General features: G+C 45.1%; 1 protein-coding gene across 4 annotated transcripts in view; it reads left to right on the top strand.

The window, feature by feature from the left end:
• Positions 1–24,867, top strand: part of LOC148032568 (basic transcription factor 3-like) — a 32,468-nt gene extending 7,601 nt beyond the window's left edge. For all 4 annotated transcript variants that reach the window (XM_087683210.1, XM_087683211.1, XM_087683208.1 and 1 more), the window contains 4 exons: positions 23,847–23,995; positions 24,175–24,231; positions 24,321–24,359; positions 24,465–24,867. In XM_087683210.1, the coding sequence (XP_087539336.1) occupies positions 23,847–23,995; positions 24,175–24,231; positions 24,321–24,359; positions 24,465–24,607 (388 nt within the window). In that variant the 3' untranslated portion in view covers positions 24,608–24,867. The remainder of the gene's footprint in view (positions 1–23,846; positions 23,996–24,174; positions 24,232–24,320; positions 24,360–24,464) is intronic.
• Positions 24,868–25,836: the final 969 nt, after the last annotated feature.

Here is a 25,836-nt window from a genome sequence, read left to right as displayed (position 1 = left end):
GTCTCTATCCTTAAGGAGGAGGAAGCATCATCTTTAGATGATGAGGAAAAAGTTTACCAACCTAACATCACCCCACCAGAAAAGCCATTGCCGCGTTGAGTGAAGCAGCTCTATGACCATAATAATCCTATGCTCACATCTGTTGAGGAGAAGGCAGACGGACCAAGGAGGTCTTAGAGAATAGAGGAGCAAAGGAGGGCTTTTGCTCATATAGTCAATATGGCTTTGATGGTTGAGATTATGAGAGAAGTAAAGGAGCCAACTGACTTAGAATAAGCACTTGCAGATCCAGCATGGAAGTTAGCTATGCAAGCCGAGTATGACAGCATAATGAAGAATAACACTTGGGAGCTAGTGGATTGGCCAGCAAAGCGGAAGGTTATTGGCACCAAGTGGATTTGGAAGATAAAGTACAAGGCTGATGGTACTTTAGAAAAGTACAAAGCTAGACTGGTTGCACAAGGTTTTTCATAGGTTATAGGGTTTGATTTTCAAGAGTCATTTGCCCCAACTGCCGCAATGACCACTATTGGCACAGTACTTGCAGTGGCCGCCCATAAGCAGTGGCCAGTTTACCAAATGGATGTTAAGTCAGCGTTCTTAAATGGTGACCTCAAGGAGGAGGTGTACATGGCTCAGCCACCAGGATTTGAGGCCCCCCATTCTTAGAACAAAGTGTGTAAGCTGAAGAAGGCATTGTATGGGCTGAAATAAGCCCCCAGAGCATGGTACTAGCGGATAGATAAGTTCTTTTTAAGCTTAAACTTCAAAAGATTGTGCCTCAGATGCTAACTTGTATGTTTACAGGGATGGTGAAAAGTTTGTAGTGATTGTCCTATATGTGGACGACCTTCTTATTACAGGTGACTATGAAGATATGATCAACCAAACTCGAAAGGCTTTTACTTCTGAGTTTGAAATGACAGACTTGGGCTTGCTGCACTATTGTTTGGGAATTGAAGTCTGGTAAGAGTCAGGGAAGATCTTCATCTCTCAGAAGAAGTATGCATGGGAGATCTTGAAGGCATTTGGTATGACCGAGTGCAAGGAGATAGCTACACCTATGGAGGTGAATGCAAAGTTATCTGTTGAGGATACATCAACACTAACAGACATTGGGAGGTACAGGAGGATGGTCGGTAGTCTGATCTACTTGTGTAATACTAGACCAGATATCAGTTTTGCTGTTGGTGTTTTGAGCAGGTTCTCAAACAAACCTTATGAGAGTCATTGGAAGGCTGGGATGCGGGTGCTCAGATACTTAAAGGAAACTCTTGACTATGGTATCACAGACAATTCCGGAACTTCTCTTGTGGGGAATTGTGACTCAGATTGGGCAGGAGACAGTGATTCCAGGAAGTCAGTTTCTGGTAATTGTTTCTCTTTGGGTTCATGAATTTTCTCTTGGATTAGTAAGAAGCAACCAACAGTGGCATTATCTTCTACCGAAGCAGAGTACAAGGCAGCTTGTTTGCTGCATGTGAAGCAGTATGGTTGAGAAGGATCCTATGGCATATGGGAGTGTAGGATGAAGAACCAATTGTGCTGAGATGTGACAATCAGAGTTGCATCGCCATTGCCAAAAATCCAGTGTTTCATGCGCGCACCAAACATATAGAGATCCAGTATCACTATGTGCGTGATTTGATGGAGGATGGGATAGTGGAACTGGTCTACTGTCCACCAACAGAGGAGAATGGAGGGGATATCTTCACCAAGGTACTTACGAAGGATCTACTTCAAGTTCATCTTCAGAAACTTGGCATTGGGCTGAGGAGATAGTTCACCTATGGGTGGACATTGAGGGGGGGTGTTAGATATATTTAATGCCCCACCCTCATAAGGTGCGACCAATGATCCATGGTGCTCAAAGTTATAAGGCCCCCATTATGAGGAGAAGCCAAATGTGAGCCCGGATATTGATTGAGTCCTGACTTGTATATCAGATGAGGTCTATGTGACCGGATGGTAAAAAGGTGACCATTGTGGGTCTAATCTTTGGGTTGGACTGAGTAGTTAAGCTGGTAGCAACTCGAGGCACATTGCATCGAGTTGTGGGGTAAGGGAGTTAAAAGGGGCCCCTATTTTGGGGTGCGGGGGCCTTGGAAGCGGCCCCTGGTTGGGGGGGTCCTAGGGGGGCCAACAGCAGCGCCCCCGGTTCGACGGTAAAGGGAATATTCCCTGGAATAATCCTTGGCCGACTAGTGGAGGCTCATATGGTAGGTCGGTCATGCCGACCTAACCGCCCTCACGGGCTATAAAAGCTAAACCCCTCCACAGCCATCGATTATCTATCTTTCACCCAATCAGAGTTGTTCCAACTAGCCTTAAGCTCTTCACCTATCTTCTGTCTAGATTGCCATCTAAGCTTCTTCACTGTGGAAGCGCACGGGTGGACAGAGCCATCTCTGTATTAGTGTTTGGAGCTAAAGAAATTTTCTAATTCTCCTCTTATCTGTTCTGTACTCTCTATCTCTCTCTCTTTCTCAGATTCTGTTCACTGCGCCGTGTAATCTTTACAAACGAGACTTAGGTACTTTCAAAAATACCCATTCTTCTTCTTCAAAATTTACATGCCTTCTTTTATCATCCGCATATGATTTCATTGTCTCTTGTGCCTTTCTGATATTTTCTTTGCATTGCTTCATTAAGGCTTCCATCTTTTCCAACTCTTCTCGAGCAAGAGGATTCACTTCATCATGAAACAATGCTGAAGGTACTTGGACTTTATATCCATATAATGCCTTAAATGGTGATATACCAATACTCATGTGATGAGTATTATTGTAACAGAACTCTGCAAGATAAATCCATGATCCCATGCAATCTGTGTATCATGACAAAAGTGTATGAGGTAGATTTCTAACCATTTATTAACCCTTTCAGTTTGGCCATGTGTTTGTGGATGATAGGCAGTACTTGGAGTTAGTTTGGTACCTATGGAAGTAAAAAGACTTTTCCAAAAATTTCCCATGAACTTGGAATCTCTATCAGAAACAATCTTCATAGGTAATCCATGAAGTCTGAAAATTTATTCCATGAGCTGATCTGCCATCTGTTTGGCTAAATAAATATTGGACTTTCGTAGGTATGAAGTGGGCTGATTTGTAAGACGATCAACCACAACAAAAATGCTATTCCAGCCTTGCTTAGTGGTAGGAAGTCGTGTAATAAAATCCATGCTGATATCAGTCCATTTGCTATATGGAATAGGCAAGGGCTGAAGTAGACCACTAGGCAATAGATTTGAGTCTTTATTCTATTGGCATAGTAAGCACTGCATCACATATTCCTTGACATCTTTCCAAAGTCCCTTGCAATAGAAGCATTTATGGATCTTGTCAAAGGTTTTAAGCAATCCAATATGTCCTGCCAAAGGAGAAGAATGCATCTCCTGTAAGATTCGATATCTAAATGATGATTGAGGGGTCAAATATACTCTCCCTTTTAACCTAAGAAGTCCATTTTGCCATTTGAAATTGGGAAATTCAGATCGATCATCTTGCTGTAATTTCTTCATAATATTGGCAGTGTGCTCATCTAAAATATATTTTTCTTGAATGTCTTGGATCCAATCCTTATGTATGGTAGAGATGCTAGAAATAGAACATGCCCACATCTTGGATAAAGCATGTGCCACTACATTATCCTTTGCCTGCCATATAAGAAATCTCAAAATCATATCCTTGAAGTGTAGCTAACCATCGTCTTTGTTTGGGAAAAAGATTTGGCTGAGAGGAAATATTTGAGCAGACGATGGTCGCTCTTCACCTTAAAATGGCTGCCATAAACGTAGTGGTGCCACTTCTTGATTGCATGAAGAATGGCTAACATTTCTTGCTCATAGACGTGGAGCTCTCTTTCTTTATCATCCAACTTCCTGCTTTCATAAGCAATAACATCATGGTCTTGGCATAAAACAGCCCCAATACCTTTGCCACTAGCATCAACAAATATAGTGAACTCCTTGGAAAAGTTTGGGCACACTAAAATAGGTGCTGAAATGAGTAGACTCTTCAGCTCATTGAAACTCTTAGTGGCTGTAGCATCCCAAAAGAAAGCTTCCTTTTTCAATCTATCAGTAAGAGGAGCTACTACATGGGCATAATTCTTGATGAATCTCCTATAGAAAGAAGATAATCTAAGAAATCCTCGTAGTGAAGTAGAAATCTGTGGTATGGGCCAATCTTTGATGCACTGAACCTTCTTTGGATCAACCATAATCTCTTTCTCACCAACTATATGACCCAAGTGTTCTACTTCATCAGCCATAAAAGCACACTTGCTTTCCTTTGCAAAAAGCTTGTGTCTTCTCAGGGTAAGGACTTCTCTGACATGCTTCAGATGTTCATCTCTACTCTTGCTATAGATGAGAATGTCATCAAAGAATACCAAGACTGATCTATACTAGAATGGCTGCAAAATCTTGTTCATAAGAGTCTGAAAAGTTGCAGGTGCATTTGAAAGTCCAAATGGCGTAACTAGGAAGTGGTAGAGACCTCTTTCTGTTTTAAAAGCTGTCTTGTACTCATCTCCTGCTTTCATCTTGATTTGATGATATCCTGACCTTAAGTCAATCTTTGTGAAAACTCTTGCATCTTTGAGTTCATCCAACAAATCATCAATGTGGGGAATTGGGTACCTGTTCTTTATGGTGCTCTTGTTTAAGTCTCTATAGTCAATACATATCCTAAATGACCCATCTTTCTTCTTGGCAAGTAGTACAGGAGAAGCAAAAGGTGACTGACTAGGCTGAATAAACCCTATTTCCAGGAAGTCTTTAACCTGTTTCTCTACTTCTTCTCTTTGGATAACCTGAAAGGAGGTTTGTTGATGGGTTTAGTGTCAGGCATTAAATCAATAGGATGATCTACTTCTCGTTGAGGAGGCAATGTTGTAGGTGCCTGGAATATGTTCTTAGACTCTTCCAAAAGTTTACATAGACATGGATCTTGCTCCTTAGGTAAAGTAGATTGCCGATTTTCATCTGTGTTTGATAGAAGTGTGAAAATGCAAGACATAGCATTAATTTCCTTCTTCATCTTCTTCGTGCTGATTATTTCCACTTGCTTTCTCTCCATGCCATTAAGTTTTACTTGCTGCCCATTCCAAGTAAACTCCATGAACATTTGATTTAGATCCAAAGAAAAATTTCCAGGTTGTTTAAGCCAATCGCAGCCAATGATGATGTCAATAGGACCCATATCTAGGACAATCAAGTCCGTCATAACAGTGTAAGTTTGTGATAATTCAATAGGAGTCTGCTGGCATATCTCTTTGCTCAACTCGTGGGCACCATTAGCTACTTGTACCTTCAGTGGAGCTTCTATTTCTTGAGGTAGTAACTTCAGCTCATATAATGATTTGGCATTGACAAAACTATGTGTGCTGCCCGTATCAATGAGAATATGTGCAACCTTTGAATTTATAGTACCCTTAAGCCGAAGTGTACTTTCACCTTTACAACCCATCCATGCATCCTGAGATATGGAACATAACATGGGTTGACAAGAAACCATAGAAGGATCATCGATCTCTAATCCACCAGGATCAAATGGACCACTTGGATCATAAGGAAAATTACTAACCGGCTCTAATTCCTCCTGTGTGTCTTGATCATCATGCTCATGCATCTCATCATAAGTAGGAACTGCCTCTACTTGCAAAAGATGTCCTTCTTGTGTCTCCTCTTCATCAGAGTCTTCAATATTCAGCATATTAGACTTTGCCATAAATCCCTTGCACTTTTGCTTGTGCTCAGAAGACCATTTCTCCCCACATTTATAACATTGACCCTTGGATTTATCAAAGGCTGATTTGATTGATAATTCATTTCTGTTTTGGGCTGAAATGAAGTCAAATCTCTTTTATACTTTTGGCTGTACCTCTCAGCATATTGAATGGCTGCATGAACATTTGTAGGCTTGTTGGCTGCCCCTACTTCAGCTGAAAGGTTTGGATCAAGTCCAAAAATATATTTGTTCAATTTGGCTGAATCAGAAATTCCTTCCACATACATGGAAAGGTTTAAGAATTTGCTGGAATAATCCCTCACGGTGGAACCCCTTTGCCTAAGATCATACCATTTCCTTTCAAGCCTTTTCTTCTCCATTGGTGACATGAACACTTTAGTCATGGCTGATTTGAAGTCCTCCCAAGACTGAAAATTCTCTCCAATCTTACTCATGTATCTCCACCACGTATGCACATAACTCCTAGGTGTAGGGCTGCATAACAAATCTTTGCTTGATCATTGCGTGGGTAGAGAGTGAAACACATTTTCAAATTATTGAGCCATTCTTCAAGTTCGGTTGGTGAAGGGTTATCTCCTTTGAAATTGGATATATTGATCTTGTCCTTGTATTCCTTGTCATAATGATAGTGCTGCCCATGATGGTTGGTATATCCAAAAGATTGTTGTCTATTAAAATGATCACTCATTGCTTGCTGTCCATGATTAGGGGTAGATGAATGCTGCCCATTTTCATTATTTTTAAAAGATTGATGACCAAACAATGAGTTTCCATACGAATGTTGGTTATGAGCGGATATCCCATGTGGCAACTTATCTTCATGATCTTCAGTATGTTGGAAACTGTCTTCTTTCCTTGCTTTATCATGTGCATACTGCCCTTGATCATCTATTGTATGATGAACTTGGGCATGTTGAGAACCAAACTCTTTGTAAAAGGGATGACATCCATGTACAAACTCATTTCTGTCATCATGCAGGGAATAATCTTGTTGTCCTTTATCTCTTGAACTAGTAAAGTTGAGCCTGTTCCTATTCCAAGAATTGGTATGAGGTTGAACTATTTCATTCACCTGAGAAGGTCCTCCATGTTCAAAAGTGGATGGTATATGCTGATGGGCTGTTGTGAACCTCACATTACCATGAACAATAGGTACATCTTCAGCATGGAAAGGTGAATTGCTTTGCAATTTGTTACCCAAGTTGCTGAATATTGTTACTAGCTTTTCAAATTTGGCATCCATCCTCTAATTTTGCTGTTCCATGTGTGTAATCATCTTACCCAATTTATCATCCATTGAATGTGTGAGTTGGATCAAACATTCATTCATGTTACCAATTTGCTTTGATAACTGCTGGAAGTCATTGGAATCATGGGTAACATTTGCTTCAGTTCTAGGCTCATTGTCATAGGGAACCCTTGGCTAATGGGCCTCTTCATTTGTTGTACTATTGCCCGTAAATTCTTGTCCTTGATTTGTGGCTCCAATAGTAGGATTAGCTTCAGCATGGTATTCTTCTAAACCCTCATTAATGTGCTCCAATACCTACTCCTTCTTCTTGTTCCTTGCCATCATGGAAACTGTGATAATTCAGGACTGCCTGACAAAGAATGGTAATTATCCAAAGCTATACTCCTCCAATCTAAGTGTTTGATAGCTCCAAACGAAGCTAATAACACGTAGATATACCAGATTTACTGAAATAACAAGTTTGAAAGAGGTATATGTCAGAAGTGGAGAAGCGGTGGAAGCATAAACATGTGCTGAAATAAACTGCTGAAACACAAGACAAAAAGAAAAGAAAGAAAGAACACGATACAGATGAGAACTCAGATGTATGCACGGGAAATGGAATCCATATATGTGAACACGAGACAGTCGCATACAACAGTTAGTCACTGGCTGCATGGGCACTGGCACTGGCACTGGCTCCTCTCTCCACAGAGTCTGCAGATGGTGAAGATGATGATGATGACCGAGGAGGAGCACTGAGTATAAATAGGCTGAAAAAGTGGGGAGTAATAATGCTGGTCGGACAGCATTAATGCTGGCCGACTGGTGCATAAAAATGCCCCAATGGCATAAAATGCCACACCAGAAAAAACCTAAAATACCGAATAAAAATGCTCAGCCCAGATCAAGCTCAGACTCACACATGAGCTGACAAATACTCTGGTAACACCCTCTCTCAGATCATGAGTGATCTGATACAATACAATAGTACAATGAAAAGGGATCAGAAACTAGACAACATAGAACCACCAAGTAGAACCATGGATACTCAAGTAGTGGGTGATCAAGCCACCACCAAGGTGCCTCGGAGAGAACCTGATGTCGATGTTGATCGTACCAAACACCTGAAAATAGAGAAGATCATAAAATGTCTCTATGTCCATTACCAATGTCTCGCAGTAGCATACAAGACCATCTTGTCAAAAATGCCGCTGAACATAGGTGACCATGAATTCCCCGCCTTTGGCCAGACCGCCAAAGTGTCCCCTCATGTGAGCTCCAGACGAAAGCCTCCCGCTCTCTGTCAGATAACCAGCTCATCATGAACTTGGATGTCAATCACAGCTCCAGGATTTGATTCCGCCAGACGGAAGTCGATGTGTCAGGGATGTCTCTCTCTGGAACCTGTGCACCTGTAGAAAAGTATAGATGAGGTGCGGCTGCCCCATCTGAACACCCGCTCACACTCCCGCTCTGGCACAGGAGAGTCGTGAGGGATGACCTCATCACCACCACTAGAAAGCAGCCGAGGAAGGGGCAACCAAGCCCTTCTCGCGATCCGAAGAAGAGGATCCCTTCCGCACCTTGGACTTCTCCTTCGTCGGAGGATCGGAGTCGGAGTTTGATGAAGGAGAGAACTCATCGGTAGAGTCAACATCCTGCTTCGTTTTCTGCTCCTTCTTCCTGGAAGCCGCTAACGTCTTGCAGTCCTTCCGCAAATGTCCCTTCTTGCCACAGTGGTAACACTGGGCCTTCGACTTCTTCTTCCCGTCACCCCTCTTTGAAGCTACATAAGCCTCGCCTCCATAATGTGCCGGAAGCCGCCCCTGTAATCTCAAGGATGTCTCATGCTCAAGAAGCATCGAGGTCATATGTGTAAAACTGACAGGAGTCGATGATGTCTGCGCCCTCAAAGCATTGGCCACTCCATCAAACTCCGGGGGAAGCTTGTAGAGGACCGTCCCGACGAGATGCGCCTCGGGAAGAGCAGATTGCATGTGCCGAAGCTGGTCTTGTACCTGCGTAACACAAAGAAGAAAAGACTGAATAGTATCTTTCGGCTCAAACTTCATCTGCTGGAGTTGGCCATAAAGTGTGACTGCCCGCATGGTGGAAGGTGCCTCGTACATTTGCTGCAACTTCTGCCATACTTCAACAGATGTCCTACAGGAGGTAACCGCCGGTAAGACCGCTTTAGAAATACACCGAAGCAACGCCTAGTAAGCACGGGCATCGTCGGAGTCCCATGTGAGCACCAGTTCCTCATGGTTGTCCTCATCAAAGTTTGCAGGAAGAAGAAAAGGACGGAGAGGTCGAGGAATAGCTCCACAGACGATGTATCATAACCGCTTGTGCACAAACCAAGCTTTCATGACAACACTCCATGTGAGATAATCAGGTCCATGTAACTTATCATCAGTGGAAGTGCACGGAGGAGCCATATGGAGAGGATAAGAAGAGAAGTAGAGAAGAGATGGAATGTAGAGAGGAAACACAGCCAAAACACAAGCACAGACGGCAGAAAATGAGAGTTCACATGCAATATAACCCAAAATCTGATCAAGAGAAGACAAAATCTGCTGCAGAAAGTCAAAAAATCAGTCAGAAACTGCCAAAAACAGCAAAAACGGCCTGAATTAACAGTCACCCAGCCATGAGAGATGCTGAATCAGCAAAACGCAGGCTGTAAACTGCAGAAAAATAGGTAGAAAACTGTCGCCAGTAGCTGCAGATGAAAAACGCAGTCAGTAGAGGGTGCGTAGGCAACAGGCGATGGTAAAACTGCAGAAAACGCAGGCCAAACAGGTCGCGTGTATGCAGCAGCAGCCGCCTGAGCAGAAAAGGAGAAAACAGTCTTGAAATCAGCAATAAAACACAGCAAAAACACAAATCCTGAAAATTGATACCATGTCAGAAGTGGAGCAGCGGTGGAAGCATAAACATGTGCTGAAATAAACTGCTGAAACACAAGACAAAAAGAAAAGAAAGAAAGAACATGATACAGATGAGAACTCAGATGTATGCACGGGAAATGGAATCCATATATTTGAACACGAGACAGTCGCATACAACAGTGAGTCACTGGCTGCGTGGGCACTGGCACTGGCACTAGCTCCTCTCTCCACAGAGTCTGCAGATGGTGAAGATGATGATGATGACTGAGGAGGAGCACTGAGTATAAATAGGCTGAAAAAGTGGGGAGCAATAATGCTGGTCGGACAGCATTAATGCTGGCCGACTGGTGCATAAAAATGCCCCAATGGCATAAAATGCCACACTAGAAAAAACCTAAAATACCGAATAAAAATGCTTAGCCCAGATCAAGCTCAGACTCACACATGAGCTGACAAATACTCTGCTAATAGTATATGGTTGCTTTAGATCAAAACAGTGTGCCCTGTCAACGAGTCCTAGTGCTGTCTACAGTAACCACTTGTCACTAAAATGGCCAAAACTTTTGATCTGTTGGTCCAAATGAAGTGCTTTATAGCTAGGGTCAAAGCTAACTTCGTCCTCTACGCATTGAGTATAAGAACCAATTTTTTAGAGTGAAATATTCCATTTCTGTAATTGATTCTTTATGACTGTCCAGGATTAGATAGGAACCTGTAATAACATGTAAATTCACTGTTTGGACCTTGTTTCAAATCCTTTGGTCATAGATAATCAAGAACCACGTTTGGGCATTGGAGTATGACCTAGAGGCTCAATCATCCATATGGAATCAACTTCAAAGTACTTGCAGACCTGTATATCTGATAAAAAATGTCACTAGCTGCCTTGTTTTGCTCTGTTTGGTACCATAAGTCTTCAAGTCTTCATCCACTCTTTCCCAAGTGGTCTTTTGTAGTCCACCACCTGTGGTGAGGGATAAAACGGTAGGATGGGTACCTAAATGGGGTCTGAAACTTCGGAAGGTGTGCAAAGTTCCTTCTGAGCTAGGTTGTGCACCCCTATGGAGTCGTAAATAGCAAGGGAGGGTCACCTCTCTATTGTCTTGCTATCTCGTCCGGCTTCGACCTTTTTCCTTGGTTGGAATATACATGGCAAAGCTAGTTTTCTATTAATCAATGCATGATATGTATGGCTGAATTAAAATCTTGCCATTTCATGATATGCAAGAACGGAAATAGAATAGGGCTGAAATTGAAATGGCGATAGGTAAGGAATACCTACAACAGTGACTCACTGCTTTACTATTTTATTCCACTTACCACTTGATTTTACTCTCAGCCGAAATTGCAGTCAATCACATTAAGCGATCAAGGTTAGGATTAGGCATAAAGTTTCCAACAAATGGAAGAGATTATTATTATTATTATTATTGAAAATAAAATGTGGTTGATTATATTACTCAAAAAAACTGATTACAACGGAGTGCTCATGCTCAACAGACTAGCTGGAGCTGATGCAAAAACACAAATACATCATGTATACAAGTCTCTCAAGGCGGTCTGGGGGGGATGGGTCAAGAAGCCATGGAGGGGGAGTGTATTGCCATTTGGGGCTGCCTGCCTGCATCACAAAAAACAGGTCTTGGCCGCCCAAGGTATGCATGAAATGATAACGGAGCTCCGGATGAGCCTTGGACTCACCTTGCACCTGATCTAACGGTTGCAGAGGGAGTGGATGATGGAGGTCTAGCGCTTTGCTAAGGTCGTCTGTGCTGAAAGTCTCTCTCCGCTGCATAGTTGTCAGGTACAAAAGGTACGATACGGTACGGTACGATAAAATACGGTACTAAATGGTACCTTAAGATTTTATAAGGTACGGTACGATATTAGAACGACAAAAAAAGAACATGATTATTTTGGACAAAAGATAATAGGATAGATATTTCAAGTCTAAATAGCAATGCTATTAGAGTATATAAGATGAGTACTTGAGGGTAACATGCCAAGGCTCAAAACCTAATACCGAATGTGCGACATGCGCTACGGCTACCTACAACTTATAACTATATAGATGGGAGTGGATACATCATACATGTATGATCATACCAATAAAAGAAGTATTGGCTTGAGAGAGAGAAGGTTGAGAGAAATTGTTTGAATCTCAAATAACCTAATCTCATGGGAGAATCATATTAATGTAAGGAGTATTTAGATTGTCCTAAAGTGCAGTTCGAATGGGAAAGATGCATCCATTAAGTTGGTACCTTATGCTACTAATACGTAAGGTACGGTACCTAAAGTATGGTATAGTATCAAACCTTTCGTACGTGGTACTAGTGCAACTAGAGAGAGAGAGAGAGAGAGAGAGAGAGAGAGAGAGAGAGAGGGGAGAAATAAGAAAGAAAGAAAAAAAAAAGAAAAGAGAGAAAAAAAGAAAGTTGTAAACTTACAAGTAGAGTAGCGAAAAAGTGTCAATTTTTTCGTACTAAATCGTACGCACCGTACTGTACAGATTGTACCGTACGGAGACAACCCTGCTCTGCCGAAAGTCTTCTGACACCGCGCCTTCCATATATGCCATCTAGTAAGACTCCCTATGACCTCCCATACCTCAGAGCGGTTTGCTGTGGACTCCAGTACCTTGCGGATGGGTAGAGCCTCCAAACTGATCACTGCGCACGACCCTGCCTCAATGATGAATATCATGTCCTGCATCCCAGTCTCATACAGAAGGTGACGGCCCTGGTTGACTGCCTGCCAGCAGAAAGCTCCCCATGAGATACATCCAAGGCTGGGTGCTGTACGGTGAAGGATGCGGCATGCTCCTCTACACACGAGCTGTGCCTCCTTACACGACCAAAGGCAGTCCTTTGGGGTTTCTAGAGGTAGCTGTGTGCAACGCTTACAACCTCTCTCCTGCATTTGGGCAAGCCAACTTCCCACCGCCAAGCCTCCATGTGCCACTAGCCATAAGAAATACAATACCCTCCTCGGTCTCCAGCTATCCCATAGGCGTTGCCAGAAGGTCCGTCGGAACGGCTTTGTGATGCTGTGCTCCGCCCAGTGTCTGCTATGCGACGGTGTTCAATCCATATCCTCTTGCATCAGTACGTGTCTGCCAATCCTGGCAATGTACTCCAGGAACCTCGGTGGCTTCTTGGCGATTGCAGTGGTTGGCCATAGCCACTCTCAACGCCACTCCCTGAGCTCCTTCTAGAAAACATAGGGGTCCAGTCACCATGTCTTCCCCTGAAGGCCCACCATCCGAATCCTCCTCCACGAAAGGGCAGCTATCCCCTTATCCTGCTGCCCTCTGTCAAGGGCCAGACGCCCCTTCTCCTGAACGGTGAAGAAAGTCCCTTGCGAGGCGCGGCCCACTCTACCTGCTATCTTTAGGGGGATGCTTGCTGGTGAAAACTTGGCGGCCCATACCTCCTCGGGCTCTATCGACACTCGTATCGAGGGAGCAAGCCACTCTGGAGATATTGCTGTGTCTATCTCCCTTCGCCTCAACTCCACTCCTCTCTGGCAGCGTGATACTCACTGCAACACCTTCTTGTCCGCCATCCCGTACACCTCCCGCTATGTCTTGATGGTAGGAGCCGGGCCGTCCTCCCAACCAGCCCACTGGATATGGGGCCACTCGCCAATTTGTGCCCCTTCCCAATCTTTGACCTGGGGGTTCCAGTTCACCGGCTGACGGTCTATCTCCTTTTGGCAGCTTGGGGGGCTCTAGATTACGGCCTTACGGAGGCCTTGCCACATGCAGAGTAAGCTGCGTAGGAAAGGTGATCTTGGGGGGGGGGGGTGATCTGGGCTGATGTGAAGATCCATCTCAGGGACAGCCTCCACTCACCGCCAAGCCTCGGTCTACAATCCTGAAGGCCCTTCTGCAATAGGACCTTTCAGGTCTGCCCTCCCAGTGTGAGACCGGGGATAAGTAGCTTGCCCAAGAAGGCCATACTCTGAAACTTTGGGTCTATGATCCCAAGCCCTCCCTCTGACCGATGCCGTATAATGGTCGCCCACGCCACCTTGGCCCGGGAATCCCCGGAGTTGTCTGACCCGGACCAAAGGAAGTTCCGCACTAGGTGGCGAAGCTACACTATGTAGGATGAGGAGAAGCATCAATACGAGGCGATGTACCAGGCCGTCGCTAGGAGAACTTGGTTAACCACCAGGGCTCGGCCGGCTAGTGAGAGGTGAGCCGTGCTCCAGTAGGTTAGCTTCCTCCGAATAGAATTGAGGACTGGAAGAAACTGCTGGGCGGGAGTGATGTCGAGTCCCACCTGGAACCCTAGGTACCGGACGGTCTGCCCTCTGCTCACCCATCTAAATCCTAGGTGGATGTCCCATTTCGTGCTAGAGTCCGGGTTTGTGAGGAAACCAACTGACTTTCGCTAGTTGATTCTTGCTTGCGTTGTAGAACAGAAAGCCTCAAGAGCCAGCCTTGCTCTCTCCAGCATAAACTCATCGTCCTCTATGTAGAGTACTGTATCATTTGCATGCTCTGAGTCTAGCAACTCAGTCTCCTCTCTCACGGGAAGTCGGAGGCCGTGTAATCCGCTCACAGGGACTCGAGGAAGTGAGACATCGCCTCTGCAAAGAGTAGGAATAGGTATAGGGCCAGGGGGCAGCCGTGCTGGACCGTTCTCTCCAGCCAAAACTCCTCCCCTCACCTACCACCTATGAGAACCCTGCTGGTTGCCGATCTGTAAAGTGCGGCGACCCCGCGAATCCAAGCCTGGGGAAAACCCAACCTCACCATGGTGCCCTCTAGGAAATCCTAGTCCACCTTGTCATAAGCTTTCTCAAAATCCAAGAGTAGTACGGCCAGTCTCTACCCATTGTGATGAGCCCACTCTGTCGCCTCAAAGAAGGTGAATACATTGTCTAGGATACTCCTATCCTCGACAAAGCCTATCTGTGTGTCATGGATGATGTTTGGCAGCACGGGGCGTAGTTGCCTACCAATCATCTTTGCCAGTGCCTTATAGGCCACTAACAATAAGGTGATCGGTCGCCCCTTTGGGAAAGCTCCAATCAGTCTCCCCCTTTGGGGAGAAGATTGATAAGGCCTGTCGAAAGGCTTCCTGGCATCTGTCCTGAAGTGAAAATCTCCTGGAAGGCCATCGGTAGGGGGTTCTTCATCACTTCCCAGTAGGTAGTAAAGAAGGCCTTAGAGAGGCCATCCTCTCTCGGACATTTTTACCCGTCGTGTGTGTATGGAAAGCCTCCTCTAGTTCCTTCTCTGTGAAGGGGGACTAGGAGGGAGCATCCCATCTCCTCTGTGACAAGGGATGGGATGTGATCCCAGACCTATTGCCTACATCACTGTCCTCTAGCTGAGGCTGTCTCTTGCTGGAAAATGTGTCTGTAGTAATCAGTGGTAATCTCCATCTCGTCGAGGCTAGAACAAGTCCTCCCATACTGATCTCGAAGGCTGCGTATTTGCTCTCCTGAGGTGCGAGGCTGGTGCACCTGGAAAAACTCCCTGCACATCGTGTTCTCCTGCGCCCAAAAAGCTATTGAGGTGCGGAAAGAGAACTCATAGCGCCTGTCCTCTAGGCCAGCAATGGCTGCTCACACTCGCACCTCCTGTGTGTGGAGGGTGGGATCCCGTGGTGCCTCTTGTAGTAATCTTTGCGTGGCTGCAAGGTTCCGCCGGAGCGCTCTCTTCTCCTCCCAGCTCTGCTGCCTGGCCTATATGGCTATCTCTTGGCAGATTTTGCTCGACTCGGCTAGGACCTCTGCAACCTCCTCTGTGATCTGGTTCCTCCTGTCCCACTCCCTAGTCCAAAGCTGCTCTATCTGTCTCGTCACCTCCTCCCTCCTATAGATCGAGTCAGGGATCCTACAAGATCGAGTGTCTAGGGCAGATGCTGGGGGATCTAGTGTCAGGAGAACGGGGCAATGATCAAACAACGTGGTGCCCGCCAACTGCCCAATTTGGCCTCCACGAGAGTCTCTCCACTCTCCCACTTAAAACCTGTCCAATAGCTCCAGTAGGAGTCCACCTAGCCGCTTGTATCCCCAAGAGAAGTCCAGCGACCTCTTCCTCCTGTGGAAGGCAAGGTCTCTCTAGGCATCACGTACACCTACTACCAATAGAAATACCTCCCATGCCTCCTGCTTCTCCCCGGTCATGCTCTGATAGTTTTTACCTCTGCCCTACTGGTCCTCCAAAGCTCTAGGTTGTTGAAGTCTCCTCCAACGATCCAAGAGTCCACCTCTGGGAGTCCATCCGTGATCTCCACCCAGAACCTGTTGCATGCCCTAGCCTCCGTAGGGGTATAGATGTTGAGGACTCCAAGGCACGAGTCCCCAATATCCAGTCTCATCCATAGAACCCTCCCTGCCACTATTGTCCCGTGGTCTCGTACACATGTGGTGAGACTTGAGCCAATAGAGGTGCATATGTCTCAACTCCTGCTGTGGGCACCTATGGCGTGGTCCCAGTACGTGTGCGAGTTTCCCGGGAGTACCTTCCCTACCCGCTAGGTTTGGGAGGGAGTGAGCGTGTGCTCCTGTATAAGTAAAATGTTGATCCGTCCGGCAAGGGCAGGCTGCAACTCCTGCCGAACAATCAACTTCCTGGAACCATGTGCCCCATTGTAGTGGAGACTATTCACATTCTAGGATGCAAGGTGTAAGCTCATGGGGAAACCTGCGATTGACCGAATAGACATCTGTTTAGTGTGGAGGCTGCTAATGAGGATGAGAAACTATGGGGCATGCAGGTACGCTTTGCCGCAGGTCTGGACGGCGAACTCTAGTCCCCCATGGTGGCCCTCGGCCGGACCATAGGGGTGATAGATGCTCCAAGTGGTACTATCAATGCATCTATCAGCCATGCTGAGAGTTGTGACTCCATACACTGGTAGAAACGGGCCGCTTGTGCTAGGGGCCACTCGATCACATCCCTCGGAGCCCTCCACTGTGGAGGGGCTCGAAAGATAATGCTCAAGTGTGGGACCTTGGCACCAGCCCACCAGTTAATGTCCATCATGCAACCAGGCCACTGCTGTGCAAACAATGCTAGTCCTTCTTCTCCCATCCACTAGGAGATGTGGTTTGTGTAACCAGCATATCTTCTCTGATAGGGTGGTTTAACCTGATTAAGCACTTAATTACAGCAATCAGCAAATGAACATAAACTGAAGTGCTCACTTTACCTTCATAAACTTGGACAGTGGACACCCTATTGGCCCCAAAACTGGTGCCCCTTTCGGTATTTCTTTAATTTCGATTGCTAATGGATAAATTACAAGCTGAGATTTCACGATCTCCTTGGCTGATTCAAAAGCCCCTTGTTGTTCCAATAGTCAGCAAAGCATTCAGGCAAATTGCCCCTTGATTTTCACCCAGGACTTGCTCTGATGGAACCCCAATTGGTCAAATGCTGCCCCAAATTCACAATAGATGGGCTGCCATCTGAAATTCGCACAATTCCACGAATTTCCAGTGCTGATTTCAGTATACAATGCCTTTGACTGATGGCACGGGTCCCAAGGTGGCTGCTAAACCCTAATTGCTGCTGTAATTTAGGGTTTATAGCAATAAACTCTCTGTTGTCCACCAAATTTGATTGTACTCTGTTACCAATGACTAAGAATTACTGAGAATGCTTGAGCATAGACTGGAGGAAATGAGAGAATGCTATAGAGAGAGAGAAAATCAGCTGAAATGTATCTTTTGATTCGTAGCTTTGATGACAAATCTGATGGCACCAATAGCTTCAAAAGGGGGGTAAAACTCTAGCTTGGTTGGTGAGCCTTCCTCTTCTACCACCGCCTCTCTTGAGGCAGAAGAGAAAACCTGCTGTCCCTTGTCTTGTCATGGCGCGCGATTAGTGGTCGTCGCCTCTTAGAGCCAAATATGATCACCTCCTCTCCCTCCACCAAGCTCAGAATGGCTGCAATTCAGCTTCCACCACCCTCCAACAGCCTTCTCCCTAGTTGCACGGGAAAGTTTTGCCAAGTGGCAGCCTTCCTAATGCATTTTCAGCCATTAAATTAATTTTTCATAATTAATTAATTCTGAAAATTAATTTCAGCCCTTTTGACCCTGCCCAAAATTAAACACGCCCATTTGTAATGAAATTGGTTAGGCCATTTGCAACTTGGAGTGGTTCCCAACCTCTGTTGACCCTTAGACTATTAATTAATTAATGCTAGTCCCTAGTGTCACCATTGACACTTTATGGCCAAACAATTGTCCTAGGGTCCAACCTGGCACCAACTTACCACCAAAACCCAGTTGGCATAACTTAACACAACTTTTGCCTTTAACACCCACTGCATCCTCGGGGTCCTTGGCCCGTTCCCATGAAATAACTGCCATGTGCATCACATGTGCTAAACAACCTTGCACATTTGATTAATAACTTAATCAAATGTTACTAGCAAGATTAAAGCATCTCAAAATTTCACGTCTCCGTGACAGTCCATCACCTGACTCTTCAACTCCTCCTCTATCTGTGTCGTCGTCCAATCCCCTGAGTGAGAGGATTGAAAGAAGAAAGAGCAGTTTGGTCCATCCGGTGGTGCTAGTAGATGGACCTTGCCCCTCCTTGACATGCGAACCACAAAGATCCCCACCTCTAGAGGTAGTGGGAACTCTCCGCGCTCCACAACTCTTAGGTAGGACCATGGGCCATTGCGGAAGAACTCCTGTGGCAACAGCTGTGCCTATCTTGGGAAGGTGTGATGGGTGGTAGGGGCAGATGAGCTGGTGTCTGTGTGGGAGGGGGAAGACTGCTGGTGCGAGGAGGATGTAGGCATGTGTGGCTCATCACTTGTTGTGGGAGGAGCGGGAGTGGGTCTGGGAGGGATCACCTGAAACAGGTGCGGATCAGGGGGGGTGCTCGGCAGGGGAGATGGTGGAGGGGAAAAGAGGGTTGAGGGATGGTGGGATGGTTAGAAGTATGTGGCGGGGGGCTGGTGGCTTGGAAGGGGGGGTTGTGGGCCAGGGTCAGTGGGGGGAGGTTGGGAGGTGGGGAAGGGTGGGTGTGGGGGCTATGGGATCTCATGTGGGGTAGTTTGTGGCACGAGTGGTGGCTGTGGGGGATTGCGGTCCTGCCGGGTGGGACGGGCATGGGGGGGTGCGGAGTGCTTTGCCGAGGGGGCATCGCTTGCCCTCCTGCGCCCTGTTGTCGAGGCTGTGACTGAGGCGCTAGCTGCGGCCCCTCCTGCCGTCTCCCTCTCTATCATCTTTGGACCCATGTGAAGCCGTCGGCGTCCACCTGTGGGCTCGTTGCCGGAGCCGCCTTGGCCCCGAAATGCGTACAATCTGTTGCTTGATGTCCAAAGTCGTGGCAGCGCAGGCACTGCCCTGGTTGCCCAGTCACAATGACCTGCTGTCAAAAGGAGTGACCTCCAGTCTCAATCTCCAAGAACTTTGGTATGCTTTTTGTGTCTTTCATGGCCACTCGTATCTTTGGGACTCTTGCAGCTGTCACTTCATCCGCGAAGGAAGCAGGGAGAACTGTGCCAAAAAGCGGTCCAAAGTCCTCCACTAACTGGCGGTACTCTACCACAAGTCTGGAAAAAAGTAGGGTGACTGGGTGTATGAGAAAACTGTTGTGGAGCGCAAATGACTCCACTGTGAAGCCGCTATACCAGGGAACCATGTAGATGACCCCCTTCGTGGAGGCATAGGGCGAGCTCTCCACCAACTCACGGGTTGTGTCCGTGGAGGTGAGTCGAACCATGAAGATCCCTCGGCCCATGAGCACTGCCTCCAAGATCTGCGCTGTACCAATGCGCAGCGTGGAGTGGAGCCAATTCCCCAGCTGGGTTCTCGATGGGGAATGTCCAACGACCTGACCAAAGATTGTTGTTTCTTTCAGCTCTAACTCTATGGCTCGGATGGTCAAGAGCTGTTCCTCAAAGAGGATGATGCGCAAGGTGTTTGACTGGGAGGTACTCGTAGAATGCGTTGGCGTCTGACTAGAGGTTTCCATTGCGCATCCTAGCTAAAGACCTACCACTCACATTGCTGCGCTGTCCGGGGGGGGGGGGGGGGGATGTTGTTGCAAAGGAAGGGAGCAATTGGAGGGGAAGAGGGCCGATGGCGGGGGGGGGGGGGTGGGGAATGCTTGTTTACACGGTGGGGGAGGTGTTGGACATTGCTGTAGTCCAGCTTGTAGCGAGGCGAATGATTGTGTTAGGCCTATCAGATAGTGCCGCGGGCCACAGTACGGGAAAAGGTGGGTGGGGGGGAGTGCGGAGGGGGCGGGGAACCAGATCCTTAGGCAGGAGGACACGTCGTGGGTTTAGGCCGGGGGGGGGGGGGCAGGTTTCCAGATGGGGGCGGCAATGGCGTGTTTGCGGCAGGGGAGGTGAGGCGTGCAAGGGGGAGGGGAGGGGCAGAAGGCGTGGTGTCGAGCAGGAGCTGACGGAGGGGTTGCGCTGGGGGGAGACGGAGGGGGGTCGCGCTGCGTGCTGGGGGGAGACGGGGGGGTTGCGCTGGGGGGAGATGGGGGACAGGCAGCATAGAAGGCGGGGGGGGGGGGATGGTGGGGAGTTGGTGGCGCACGCCACGGGACAGCGGGGGGGTGCATTGGAGATGTCAGGGGCGATGGAGAAACGGCGCGTTGGTAGGAGCTATCGAATGATATAATGGAAGAGATTATTAACAATTGGCTTCTGATTTTTATTGAGAAGGATGAAAAGAATCCAGCATAACATCATTCAGCCCTAAGTTGAGTCTAAATGCAATCAAATGGTAGTTTCTTAAATGGTATTACTCTTAATTCTCCCTTTTCAACAATTGGATGGTTTAAGCAATTGGATATTTAGAAATACCTCTTCATTGTTGGAGTAGATGATTATGGAAGCTCCAATTACCATATGATACTTAATGTTCTTGATCTCTCACTTGATGTAGCCAAGAATATCCTCAAATTGCAATCCCCATGATGAATATGTAACTCATAAACTCCAATTTCTCCTTCAAGAAAGCTCCAATATCCAAAAGCTTGATGGACATGATCCTTGTAGCCCAGCTGGAAATTTGAAAGGGAATCAATGATGAGCATTCACAAGGGTAGAACACTTCAATCCTTGATAGAGAACTCTTCCATTGAAGCACATAAGCTTGCATATGCTGCCCATACACTTGCAATGCCAAGAAGAAGCTCTATTCTTGCAATATTGAAGCAAGACCATGAATTCTTGACATAATCCCGTGCATAGAAGCTTCAAGATGCATCACGAACCAAAAGCCCCATGATACCATCCTTCAAAGTCCAAAAATTCTGAAAAATCAAGTGGCTGCCTTGTTTTGACTCATTTCAAGAGAAGTGCTCTAATCTTGCAAGGAATCTTTAATGTCGGTTCAATGAGTGTTGAAGAAGCTCAAGGATGCTTGATAGAACAAAAGCCCTGTGGTACTTTGAAGAAATTTCAGAAAAAACTCACTGCTGTCATAAATCTGCCATAGCCAGGGTTTGGAAAGCTCAAGAATGATCAAGAAAGTGAAAGATGTCACTGATCACTTCCTGAGATTAAGTAATCTTGATAGAAGCTTGGAGTAATCCATTGCAAGTAGCACCTTAGCTGGAAATATTCGTGGAGGGGAGGATCTGATCAGCGCAAACAGCCCTTCATGTCCTACGAATTGGGAGTTGCCTTAGTCAAGGCATAAGGCTACTCTACATGAAGCTTATGGCACAGAGAGTCAAGCTTTGGTGTCTCATGAGAAAGTAAAGATCATTGGAAGAAGATTGAAGCAGTGGAAGCCATGGATTCTTGGAGAAAAGCTTAGAAGAGGAGAGAGAAAGTCTACTTCTCAAAAGTATCTCTTCTTTTACCTCATTTAGTCACTGTAGGTTATCCTTTTGTCCAAGAAGACTCCAAAATGACTTCCAAATGGACCACGACCTGCTAAAATGGCCTTGAGTCCGCCATTTTTCCTTCCAGACTTCTTCAAATTCCACCAACTTGGTCCTGACTTACTGAAGAACACTTCCACTAGTCACTGTTTAAACTATGTAAACACTGTGACCAAATCTTGGTACTCCAGTTACCTGGTACCTGTCCCTGTGACTAAATTCTCCATGAAAATGACTCTTCACATGGATCAAAGTCCATACTCTGATACCAATGTAATGAAGGTTGCCACTTCAATGGGAATTAACACATGACTAACAAGAAATGTTGGAAACCATAGCTTGCCATTTCTTAATTCAAGATGTCTTACAACCAAGAATTACAAGAGATGTTGAAACCATGGAAGCTTGAGAATCAATTGATGATGGCTGCTGCAAGGAACTCACCCCTTACAATGGTGGGGAAGGAAGTACCTTCAAGCTCCAAGAAGTGGAGATGTGTAAAATGATTAAAAAGATGATTTACATTGGCACCCTCGCCTTTTATACTCCAGTCCAAACCAAGCTAATTTCCTAATTAAAGCAACATGAAAATTGCTTTATTACAAGATATTAATTGCTTTGTACTAACTTCAATATTGTACATCGTGCACTTTTGTTCTCTGCACGTGTCCTTTTGTTTTGCACATGGAATCTGATAGTTGTTTTGGAGATGCTTACTAGTTTAGTGTTCAAATTTCAATATTTGTTTGGTCGTAAATGGGTAAAAATATGTTTTAAAATTAGGGTCATGTATTATTCAGCTCAAGGGTTTGAATCATACATTCATATCTGTTTGCATTTAAAAATTAGGGCCATGTATTATGCAGCCCAAGGGTTTGAACCATACTTGAATCATACATTCATATCTGTTTGCATTTGACGCTTAATTGATGTATGAAAAAACTGATGTCAGTTATGCTGACCTTTGATCTTGGCGGGCTTGTAAGGAGACCCTCCCAAATGCATGATCCATTCATTCGCATGGTCGGAGTTCATTTAACAAGCTTTAAGTTCTTCATCTAGAAACTTTGTAGATCTCCATCTAACCTTCATTGTTGAAGCACACAGGTGGATTGAGCAATTGTTATATCACTTTTTGTAAATAAAGAAATCTCTGTTGTTGTCTAACTAGCTGTGTATTCTCTATTGTTTGCTTAGATACTGTTCACTGCACTGTGTAGTTTTACAGTCACAGGCAGCAAACTCTGTGTAGTAGACCTGATTAGCAGCAGGGCTGTACTAGACAGCTTAATACAGCTGTCTGGAGTGGTGTCAGGGCTGTAGCAGCTTGCGGCCTGATGCTGGGAACTCCAGACAGCATGGGAGATGTCAAGGGAGCAGGCATGGCAGCTGTTGGAAGGTCACCAGAACAGCAGAGGCCGCGCAATGGCAATAGACATGCTGGACCTTGGTAGTTATCTGGAGTAGTTTTGGGGCTGTAGTAGATTGTGATCTTGTGCTGGGAATGCTGGGCAGTATTTATAGTGTTGAGGCAGCAGGCATGACAGCTGTGGAAGGTCACCAGGACAGCAGGGGCTTTGCACTGGCAGTATACAACAACATTCTGGACTTGGGTAGCTTGCAGCAGCAGGCTGGTGCTGCCAAGGTGCAGAGATCTGGGAAAGAGAACGGCCATGCTCATGATCCCTATTCATAGAACATTTAGAGACTGCTTGTCATACTAGGGTTACATTCTGGGGTTGTATGAGAGTTGTGATTTGAGAAGTAATGTGAGGCCTAACTTCTTGTAGCTGAACAGGCCAAACAATGGTGGGGATTCATTTGTTGGGGTGATTGCATTTGAATCTAGTTTCAGACAGTCTGGATCAGGTCTGTTGTTTTGTTGCAGCCGCAACTTTCCTGATTTAACTCTAATTCTTGATGGTCTGTGTTATAGTGCTTGCTGTGAACTGTAAGTCTGTAGCTAGCACTAGTATCCATACATTATGGGAGGTCATAATTAAGCACATGTTATCAATTTGTCAGCAGTTTTGTTGTTCCTTCTGTCAAAATGTTTTGGCGTGAGGTTGACTTCAGTTTCAATTTCAGTTCTCATATCATGTTTCTAAGCATCTTGTATCTGGTTCCAGGAAAAAGAAAGCTGTCCATAAAACTGCAACAACAGACGATAAGAGATTGCAAAATACCTTGAAGAGATTGGGTGTAAACACAATTCCTGCAATAGAGGAAGTGAACATATTCAAAGATGATTCTGTCATTCATTTCACTAACCCCAAGGGTAAGGAAGAGCTTCAACTGCCACACCTTGTGCCTGAATAAACTATTTGGCTCTTGTATGGGCCATGAGAACCTGTTTGGGTGGTCTTTTTGTTTTATTTAGTTCAAAAGCTCCCCTTTGGAAATGTCTTGGCTCTTTGATATGTTCAATACTGAAAGTTCTGTTTTTTGGTTTGATAGTGCAAGCTTCTATTGCTGCTAACACATGGGTTGTGAGTGGGTCTCCCCAAACAAAGAGTGAGTGTCCTACAGAGCTGCTTTTCCCAGTTTTGTTTATGGTTCTGAAATTGAAAAGAAAATGACCATCTTTTTGTTAATTGTTCTAGGGCTACAAGATCTACTACCTGGAATTATCAATCAACTCGGTAAATTTTGGGCTACTTTCTTACCATGTTAAAAATTTTAAGAACTTTTTTAGCCATGTTTAGTTGAGTGCCAGAGGAGTTATGTTGTGCCGGCATGACATACAGGACCAGACAATCTTGCCAATTTGAAGAAGATTGCTGAGCAATATCAGCAACAGGGAACTGCTCAGGCAGATGATGATGATGATGTGCCAGAGCTTGTTGAGGGTGAGACTTTTGAGGAAGCTGCTAAGGATGGTAATATCTAGTGGAACAAAATAATCTGCCCATTTTTGTCTGGGATTCTGTTTTGGATGGCTCCAGCTTGTGGGCGGTTAAACAGTAGACTTGAACTACAACAATGTTGTGTTCCTTGCGGCTTGAGATTGTGTACGTATAGAGTAGTTCGTAGATCGACATTGCAATCTGTAATATTAGTGATTCATTTACAAAGTGGCAGATAATTAATGATATTTTCTATCGTCATGACGTCTAATATTTGAATATGGCAGCGAACTCTTTCATGTCAGTGTTGATCAGCATGTTACAGTCTAATATTGTAAGATCTGATAGGGATATTGGCCTGACGCAATATTAGCACGGACCGGATATTTGTCAAATGAGCTTTGGTCCTGGAATATAGAGATCACTTGTATTGCATTTGTTTGTATTTAAGAGTAAAGTGCTTACCCAAGTTAACAGAGAATTCAGGTGGGCTGTCACTCAAAATAATTTTTATTGGCCAAGTTAAAATGGATCTTTGAGTTTTTGTTGCTGACCTTTAAAGTGATAGAACCTAGACTCTGCATTTTGTTTAACTGTTTGATTGCTTTCACTAGTAAACTGGCGGATTCCTTCGAAGGATTTTAAACAGGCCCCCAGTTATATGTAACAACACCGCCATCAAAGTATAGCAAGGTCTTTTTTTTTGTAATCAAACATTTGTGAAAGTTAATCTTAGCATATTGAACGCATGTTGCTAGTGGTGGTCAATTGATGATCATCAGTATAAAATGATCAAAAAATTGCTGCTTGTGATCTAGTTTGATGTTTGGTGGATAGATATATCATATGAAACTCTTTCCTTCATACAAGTTTTGTTAGCAACTATCTTTCCAACATTGCTAGGAAATATTCATTTCACAATTAAGCTTTATGTCCCAGTTTTGCATGGTTAGCTCATAGAGGTCCTTGTTTTTTGTTTGGAGCTGTCTTTGCTCATTTATGAGCTTGGAGGCAATGCTCAAGTGAATGGTGACTTTTTGGAATTTAGTTTATTTATGTTCTGCCATCTAATACTCATCTAAACTCATTTATTATCATTGGCTTTTGGGGCAATCTTTAATGGAATTGTGACTTTTTGGAATCTTCTTGTTTTGTGCAATTACTAGTGATAGTGAAGTGAGCACCTCTCCATTGTCTTGTAATTCTCACTTTGGATTTAATGTATAGTTTTTGAATTCCTTTACACATGGCATTTCAAGATTGGGATTGGAGA

This window comes from Lygodium microphyllum, chromosome 8, assembly GCF_053477565.2.
Source record: "Lygodium microphyllum isolate KBCC chromosome 8, Lygodium_microphyllum_v1.1.10, whole genome shotgun sequence".
NCBI classification, from domain to species: domain Eukaryota; kingdom Viridiplantae; phylum Streptophyta; class Polypodiopsida; order Schizaeales; family Lygodiaceae; genus Lygodium; species Lygodium microphyllum.
Note: the sequence above shows the minus strand (reverse complement) of the source record. Positions and strands in the feature narration are given on the sequence as shown.